Raw genomic sequence first — 8709 nt, 5'->3', positions numbered from 1 at the left:
CAAGCCACAACCCAATCAAACAAAAATCCAAACCAAAGGGAAAATAAAACCAAAACCACCCCCACCACCACCCACCCAACCAACTAACCAAAACCAAAAACCAAAAACAAAACAAAAACAAACCACCCAAAAGCCCAAAAACAAATAAACAAAAACAAACCAAAACAACAAACAAACAAACACCCCAAAACCACCACAGGCAAAAAAATCCAACTGGTTTGGAACAACTTGGTAAATTTGGCCTTCTTCAGGCACTTGAAATGGTGTAAATGCAAAACTAATGAGAATGCAAAATAGTTGCAGAAATAAGCACACATTCTTGAGAATTTTTGAGATCACTATAAAAGAACATAAACCCAAGTTTTTTATTCACAGAAGGTGGGAGGGCAGGAGGTCCCCACACCCTGTCCCCAGTCCCCCTTTGGAGAGAAGGTGCTTCATCCTCTGCTTTGCTGTGTCTCAAAGACCTTCAGTGTAAGGCTGGCTGACAGCCCCAGGGTGATCCTTCCACCAACACATTCCCAAAGTTGGACATTCCTCAAGGAGAAGCCAGGACCATCCCCAGCTCGCCAGGAGATGCTAAGAGGGAAGCCAGGGGATGGGATCATTATGGGATTTGTATGAGGGATGCTCATAAGCCAAATACATCGATAAACCCGGAGTTATTATATGAGGAACTATATTTTTTCACAATCGGACAAAATAATTCTTTGTGCCTTGCCCCATGCAGTTAGAGCACTGTTTGGTTTCCTTCTGTTTTTTTCCAAAAGCACGACAGGTTTTCACCATATCACAAAAAACCCACTGGTTTAACAAAAAAAAAAAAGAAAAAGAAAAAGAAATTGCAATTAACAGCAAAGTTAACCTAGTTGATAACAATATCTTAAAGTCAAGTTATCTTAAACTTAGCTGATAACAATGTGCTTTGTTGAGAAGATTCTCTCTGTTGCAGTGGGGATAGGAAGCCCTACAGGGACTTGGAGAGCCTGGCTGCTGTGGGAGGCAAACACAGCCGCTCTGCTCTCGGTGCTGTGTGCGCCAGTGCCAGGCTGCAGGCAGGGACAGGACAGGGGGACAAAAGCCTGCCTGGCTTTCCCTGGGAGCAGGAACATCCCGAAGGGGCTGAGGCTGCAGGAAGGGAGCCATTGGAGTCCCCATCCTGAGGAGGAGCTGCCTTGACTCACTGGGTCCCATCAGCTTGGCCAGGAGAAGTTGAGGACAGTCGCTCGGGTCCATGCCCTGGGAGAAGCAGAGCTGGAGAAACCCCTGCAGGCCACCTCAGTGCTTGGGTATCATTTGGGTCTCTGGGAGGTATTTCTCTGTGAGCACCTGAGGCTGGTCCCTCTGCTTGTGCTCCTGGGATACCTCGTGGACGCTTGAGCTTCCCTTGGTTCAACCCACAGCAACGGTGACACCAGCCCAGCTCAGGTCACAGCCTGCCCTTTCCCTGGGGAAGCAATCAAGTTCCTGACTTCAAGCTCATTTTCTTCAGTTTCAAGGCCACATGTTTGACTTGCCGAGGAGTCTGGCAGTTCTGTCCCAACTGCAAACAGCAGGAAAGGCAGTGCTGTGAGCCTTACAGCTTGGAAACACACTGCCCTGTGCTCCCTGGGGCTGATGGGAGAGGCTGGGATTTCAGCTCACATCTTTTGGGGCAGAGCATGGAACATGGAAACAAGTTTCAAGGGGGTGAGCTGTGCCTCAGCTTCCCAAATCCAGGCCCCTGTCTCCAAGATAAACGCGCTGTTCGTGTTTTCCTTCTGCTTCTTAGATGTATCGCTTGAGTGATGCCAGTCTTTCTGAGGATGTCCATGGGCTGAGATAACCCCAAAGAGATCTGTGGGAATTCATACAGGGTCAAGACTGGGATTTTTCAGTGGAAAATCTCTCCTGGCTGTGTCTGAGCCCTGACACACAGGCAGGACTCCACTGCAGTCTGACATCCCTGCCCGGGCCAAGGTGGGAACAGCTTAGGGGTGACTGCTGACACCTTGGGCAGACCCAGGACACATGGCCAGGTGTGGGCCAGGTGTAGCCACAAAATCATTATGGGTTAAAATCACCATCTGAGACTTTGTTTGGAGTTTCAAGGATGGGTTTGCAACTGTCTGTGTTGCTGATCTTTTTCTTAGAACAGGACTGATCTCCCACCAGTGTTTCCCAGCCCAGATCTGTGTGGGAAGGTGGCAGGATGGCTGAGAAGATGAGCATTGACAAGCTGGAGGAGCAGCTGCTCTGTCCCATCTGCCTGGGGGTGTTCAAGGAGCCACTGATGCTGCAGTGTGGGCACTTGTCCTGTCAGCCCAGCATGCTGTCCCTCCCCAGGGTGCTGGAGGGGCAGCTTCTGTGCCCCGTGTGCTGCCAAGTGCATGCAGTCCCCTGGCACCCAGCATTGTGCTGGCCCGTGAGGGCAGAGCCCACTTCAGAGTCTTGCCCAATGCACCCCACAGATGCACTGGCATAGAATCGTGATATGCCTTGGCTTGGAAGGGACCTTCAAGATAATCTCATTCCACCCCCCTTTCATGGGCAGGGACATCTTTCACTAGACCAGGCTGCTTCAAGCTCCAGTCAACCTGGCCTTGGACACTTCCAGGGATGGGCCAGCCCCAGCTTCTCTGGGCAACCGGTGCCAAGGCCTTGCACCCTCACAGGGAAAAATCTCTTCCATTTATCTAACTTAAATTTCCTCTTTTTCAATTTGAATGCATTTCCTCTTGATCTATCTGTAGGGAAAAGGGGGTCTGGAATCAAGAAGTGGCTCAATATGAGGTATACATCTTGTTCTCTTTACTGCTAATTGGCATGCTCTTATATACCACTGCCAGCTGTTCACACGACTTAAGCTTACATATTATTGGTTACAAGTGGCTGTTCAGGTGCCCTAACTAGTGCTATGATTAGTACAAGGCAGCTGTTCATGCTCCTGCTTATTTCTGCAATATTTCTGCCCTGCAGTTTACAGACATCCTGCTGGCACATCCTGCTATCATGGTGCAACCAGCCAACTTCCTCTTATCTTGTGGTCCAAGGGCAATTTAAGGACTACCTGCTAGCTTCAGACCTGGGTTATGCACCCCCTGCAGAAGCCTGTGTCCTTTCTTCTGCAGCCAAGCCTCTACATCTATCCAGTTCCTGATGAAAAGTTCAGTTCCTGAGCTTCCTCGTAGCTCCCTTCAGATACTGAAACTTTCTCTTTTCCAGACTGAACAGCTCCACCTCTCTCAGCTTATCTCAGTTAAGGCTGTGGCAGAGTTGTCCTCCTGTGGAAACTGTGGTGCTGCACAACAAACTCCATCAGTACAGGAGAGTCCTTTCCCCTGAGGGCATAAAATGTCAGCCTTAACCTTGGCATCCCCATCCCCAGTCTACCACACTGAAACACAGCTTACCTGCCAGGATGTCCCCACAGGAAAAGTCTGTATGCCTGAAGAGGGTGAGCAGTGAGTGTTCAGGGTCTTTGTGGCCCATCCTTCCAAAGAGAGTTTGAGGTGGATGGGTTGGTTGCTGGCTGACACAGGGACCCCTTCTGAGAGAACAGCACAGCTAGAGCCGAGCAGGCAGCCGTGGTGAGAGGCTGCTGAAGAGGGAAATGGGAGCACAAAAAGCAGCTGAAGACCTTTGTGCAGGCAGCAGGTCAGTCCTGGTCTTTCCAGCTGCCCAGGGCTGTGAGCTGGCATGGGGGACTGTGTGTCCAGTCTGCTAGGGAGAGACACTGCCCAGGGCCATGGGCCGAGGGGAGCAAGGAACCTGAAGGGCTCAGCCACTCTGCACACAGCCCAGCAGTGGCTCCTGCAAACTGCAAAGGGTCACCAGGGACCCACTCCTTGGGCCTGTCACCAAAATGCACAACCAGCCTATGCCAATCAGAAGTCAGGGAATAAAACACCACCACCAAGGTAAATGTTTGTTCCTGCATCCCTGCCAAACTGGGGCTCCTGAATGTGCCTTTCCACAGGTTCAAGTATTGTAGAATTATGGAATATCCTGAGTTGGAAGGGACCTACAGGGATCATCAAGTCCAACTCCTGGCCCTGCACAGACCCCCCCATAATCCCACCTGGTGCCTGAGAGCGTTTAACAATGCCGCAACTCCCCTCCCTCCTTCACTACTGGAGCTCTGGCAGCCCTGGGGCTCTAAGCATTCCCTGAGGAGCCCCAGTGCCCCAGCACCCTCTGGAGGAAGAACCTTTTTCTGATATCAAACTAAACCTTCCCTGACAGTGACAGAACTTGAGCCATTCCCCCAGATCCTGTCACTAGAATGAGATTCTTACACCTTTTGGTTGTTCAAGTACAAGATGATTGATCCCCAGCACCACTGCTAACCCTTCAGACCCTGAAAAGTAGCTCTCGCCTGTTCCCAGATCCAGGTGTCCCTGGAGCTGGTCGTGCTGGAGTGACTGATACATCGCACCAGATGGCTCGGGGACAGTTTCAAAGCCATGTCCAGGTTGCTGGGATACTGCCTTACGGCTGTTCTGGGGTATCCTTTACCCTCCATACACAGCTCTGAGCTTCCCAGAGCAGATCCGTCTTTCTCAGAGCAGATCCCTTTCCTGGAGCAAACCCCTCTTTCCAGGGCTGGGCATTATTTGCTCTGTTTGAGTGCAGCATGAGCACCACCAAAGTCTGCGGCAAATCCCCACCAACCCATCACCCACAGGGTACCACAGGGTCTAACAATCAGTAGTAATGTCGGTGTGCTTCCACACGAAGGGACCAGATGAAGTGTCCGGGGCTGGCGACAAAGGTCACTGGGGTGGTAGAGGTGCCTGGCATGGCCGGGCTAACCAGGATGGTCAGGGTGATTGGTTGGTCAGGGTGGCTGGGATCACCAGGATGAACAGGGAGGGTGACGGGGGTCACTGGTGCCACTGGGCTGGCCAAAGTCACCGATGATGGGGTGGCCGGGATGATAGGGGTGACCGGGGTCATTGGCTGGCCGGGGCGACCAGAGTGGCCGAGGTCATTGTGATGGATGGGGTGGTCAGGGTGGCCAGGGTGGCTGGGATCACCGTGGTGACCAGGGTGATACGGGTGACCGGGGTGACTGGGTTGGCCGGGGTCACTACGATGATGGTGTAGCCGGGGCGGGCCGGGCCCTTCCGCCCGCGCTGCCCGCCTAGCAGCGCCCGCACGGTGCCCGCTCCGCGCCCTCTGCCCGCTCTGCCCCGGGCACCGAGCCCGGAGCGGGGCCGCGCTCGCCCCCTGCGGCCCCGGAGGCCCCGGCGGAAGCGGCGCGGGGCGCACATGGCGCTGTACAGCGCGGCGGCCGCGGTGCTGGTGGGGCTGGAGCGCGGCGAGGGCGGCCTGAAGAGCCTTGTGTACAACAGCGGCTTCCCGGTGCGCCCGGAGGGAACGGGGGTGCGGGGCGGCCGGGGAAGTGGCACCCGGGAGGGCGGGGGGAGCCCGAGCCCGGCGCGGGCCCGGTAGCGCTCATCGCTGACTGCTGCGCAGCATGTCCGGCAGCTGTACGCGCTGGTGTCCGAGACCCTCCGCTACGCCTCGGTGCTGGAAAAGCTGCTGGATGGCGCCGCGCTGCTGCAGGCCGAGAAGAAGCTGCCGCCGCAGCTGGCGAAGGTACGGCCGTCCGCGGAATCCCTGGGCCGTGGGACCATGTCCTGCAGCCGCGCTGTACCGGATTCGCAGAATCCCCGGGTCGCGGTGTCCCGGAGCCGCGGTGGCCTGGGGCGGCGGGGCCAGGCTTACCTCGTCCCCTCCCCGCAGGTCTTGGTGTATGACCTGCTCTTCGGCAAGGGGCTGAAGTGCGGGGGCCGGTGGAAGGCCCTGGCCCAGCGGCACCGGGCACGGCTGGAGGCCGAGCTGGCCCGCATGAAGGTGCGGCGCAAGGTGAGCCGTAACGAGGACCTGCTGGCCCCGGAGAAGGCAGTAAGCACCGCAGGTGAGTGAGCTCGGGCTGTGTGGGCACCCTGTGTTGGGAGCAGTGGGGTCTGTGTCTGACCTGTCCGGCCCCTGCAGCCTCCCAGGTCCCACGCTATGTCCGGGTCAACATCCTGAAGACTTGTGTGGACGATGTGATCGAGTTCTTCAAGCGCCAGGGATATGCCTATCTGGGCAAGGCAGCCAGGTGAGTGTTTCTTTCTGCTATCCCACCTTTCCCGGAATGTCAGCAAGTGGGATGAGGTCTGGTGGGTTGAAGGGTTGTTGAGCTTGGTGCTCAGAGTGGTTGGGTTGGGATCTCTGTCACTCCCCACTCTTAGATGCTGCCTTTCTGGGTGCTGCCTGGAGCTGGTGAGGAGCTGTGGGATGAAGGGATTTCTCAGCCTGGGCTCTGCTGTGAGCAGTGGGATTAGGACTTTGTATTCATGCTCCCTGGTTCTCTTGGACAGTGTGGAGGAGCTGAAGGCCCTTTCTGGAAAAAAATTCTTGTTGGATCTGCATCTTCCAGAGCTGTTGGTTTTCCCTTCGCAGACAGACCTCCATGACAACCTGCTGTATACTTCAGGACACATAATTCTGCAGGACAAGGTGGGGGAACTGGGGAGCAGAAAGTTGCAGGGGCAGGAAAAGTACTGACAGGGATGAAGGGTGAGCTCTTTCCACAATGGCTCAGCTTGCTGCAGCATTTAAGTCAAAGCAGAAACTGTGGGACTCCCCTAGGGCTTTGCTTCTGTTCTTTGATGGTTCAAGATGAAATTCTGGGGTATAAAATCCCTCTGGGAGGAGCAGGGGGCTGTGGGTTGGGCAAGGCTTTTAGTGGAGCGTGGTGGTGGCCTTGGCCCTGTCATGGTGGTCCTTGTGACTCCACAGCATCAGTCATGCCTGAGGAGGGGGCAGGTGTTTCTGCCCACCCCTCTGACGGTCTTTGCCCTCTTGCAGGCCAGCTGCCTCCCTGCCTTCCTCCTTGGCCCTGTTGCTGGCTCCCATGTCATCGATGCCTGTGCTGCCCCTGGAAACAAGACAAGCCACCTGGCTGCCATCCTGAAGAACAAGGGGTGAGGGCAGGGTTGTGTGCAGGGGTGGAGGGAAGGGGGGAGGTGGCCCTGGTCCCCCTGAGCCCACAAGAAAGTGGCAGGAGGAGCTACAACCTGTCACCAACTCAGGTGAGCTGGTCACTTCTGGGCCACTGGGAGGACTCGAGGGGACATGAAGTCTTATAGGGGTTCACTCCCAGCCCCCAGCCCTGGGGCCCGTTCCATAGCCCTGCCAGAGGGGAGGCAGCTCTCAAGGTCTGCCTGCCCAGTATTTGAGTGTTCCTGGGGGCCAGGTGGTCTGTTCACGGCTTGTCTTGGGTGCTTGGCTCTGCCTTCAGACAGATCTTTGCCTTTGATGTGGACCCCAAGCGCGTGGCCACCATGAACACACTGCTGACACGGGCAGGGGTCACTGGCTGTCAGCTGGTCCAGCAGGACTTCCTGACCGTGGACCCCGGAGACCGCAAATACAGCAGGGTAACCCACATCCTTCTCGACCCATCCTGCAGTGGCTCAGGTAATGTGTGGGGCTCCAGCTGCTCACCTGGAACTGGGCTGTGGGTGTGCAAACCCCGGGTGACAGCTCCCGTCCCGCAGGGATGGTGACGCGGGGGCCAGGGGAGGAGGCGGCCCCAAGTGCTGAACGCTTGCAGGCGCTGGCTGGCTTCCAGCGCCGCGTCCTCAGCCATGCCCTGAGCTTTCCAGCTCTCCAGCGCCTGGTCTACTCCACCTGCTCCCTACACCAGGAAGAGAATGAGGATGTGGTGCAGGCTGTACTGCAGGAGTGGGGCTCGGCCTTCAGGTGGGTCTGGCTCAGGGAACCTGGGAGGCTGTAGGGCAGGGTTTGGTACTGACCCCTTTTCCATGCCGCAGGCTGGTGACTGCCTTCCCATCCTGGCCCTGCCGAGGACTTGCAGCCTTCTCTGGAGCAGAGAGCTGCCTCCGTGCTTCCCCTGCAGAGACCCTCACCCATGGCTTCTTCGTGGCTGTGCTGGAGCGGTGCAGGGAAGGGGCTGCTGCCCCCAGGTGAGGGGGGGCTGTGGGGGACTCCAGCTGCTTCTGGGGGGCACCATGGCCAAGGTCAGTGCTCTGGGCACCCTGGGGAGGGTGTTAGGGGGTGTTTGTGGCTCAGGCCATTTGCTCTTGTCTACAGCTCCCTGCCTGCAGCAGCCAAGGAGAACCCACAGCCAGGAGAGGGGACAGAGCCAGGAGCAGCTCCCAAGAAGAGGAAAAAGAAAAAGCAGCGGGTGAAAGAGTGAAACATTTTCTGGACAAACCCCTGCACAGCTGTGGCTGTGGGGAACACATACTGGCCTGAACACAAGTCAAGCTATGTGCTAACTGCAGTCATAGTGAGAATTCTGTAACGCTGGGGACTGAGTGCCAATGCTGGGACCACCCTGGTGCCAGGAAGGGGCAACTGCTCACCCAGGGCTGCCCCTTGCAGCCAACCCCTGCCCCACGTTTGCTCCCAAGGCAATCCCCACTCTGCACCCTGCAGGGCTGAGGTCCTCCAGCTGGATTAAGGGTAGTTTATCATGTTCCCTCCTGAAAAAAATTCACTGCAGGGATGAAGCAGATTAAAAGTTTCTCTTTTTCACTGTTTTTTCCAGTGTGTTTGTGTAGTCTTGCCCTGAAACTGCCACTGCTCATAGTACAGGCATAGTGGGGGGAAAAAGGTGAAATAATAATAATACTAATAATAAACCTCTCCCTCTCTTTGAACTGGGGGAGCAAGGTCACGTGAGCCAGAGGGTGCTGCACCTGAACC

At 56.0% G+C, this 8709-nt stretch overlaps 1 protein-coding gene across 2 annotated transcripts; it reads left to right on the top strand.

Annotated features, from left to right (window-relative positions):
- Positions 1-5222: 5222 nt before the first annotated feature.
- Positions 5223-8537, top strand: NSUN5 (NOP2/Sun RNA methyltransferase 5). 2 transcript variants are annotated; one of them, XM_030962413.1, is made up of 10 exons: positions 5223-5346; positions 5461-5583; positions 5731-5905; positions 5983-6091; positions 6354-6492; positions 6844-6959; positions 7277-7455; positions 7536-7740; positions 7812-7964; positions 8092-8536. In XM_030962413.1, exons 1-10 carry the CDS (start codon positions 5254-5256, stop codon positions 8195-8197), a joined length of 1398 nt encoding a protein of 465 aa, XP_030818273.1. In that variant the 5' UTR covers positions 5223-5253; the 3' UTR covers positions 8198-8536. The 2 variants fall into 2 exon arrangements, with proteins under 2 accessions (XP_030818273.1, XP_030818274.1); XM_030962414.1 differs by having other exon boundaries at positions 5233-5346; positions 5473-5583; positions 8092-8537.
- The last annotated feature ends 172 nt before the right edge of the window (positions 8538-8709 follow it).

Source organism: Camarhynchus parvulus, chromosome 19 (assembly GCF_901933205.1).
Source record: "Camarhynchus parvulus chromosome 19, STF_HiC, whole genome shotgun sequence".
In the NCBI taxonomy this organism is placed as follows: domain Eukaryota; kingdom Metazoa; phylum Chordata; class Aves; order Passeriformes; family Thraupidae; genus Camarhynchus; species Camarhynchus parvulus.
Note: the sequence above shows the minus strand (reverse complement) of the source record. Positions and strands in the feature narration are given on the sequence as shown.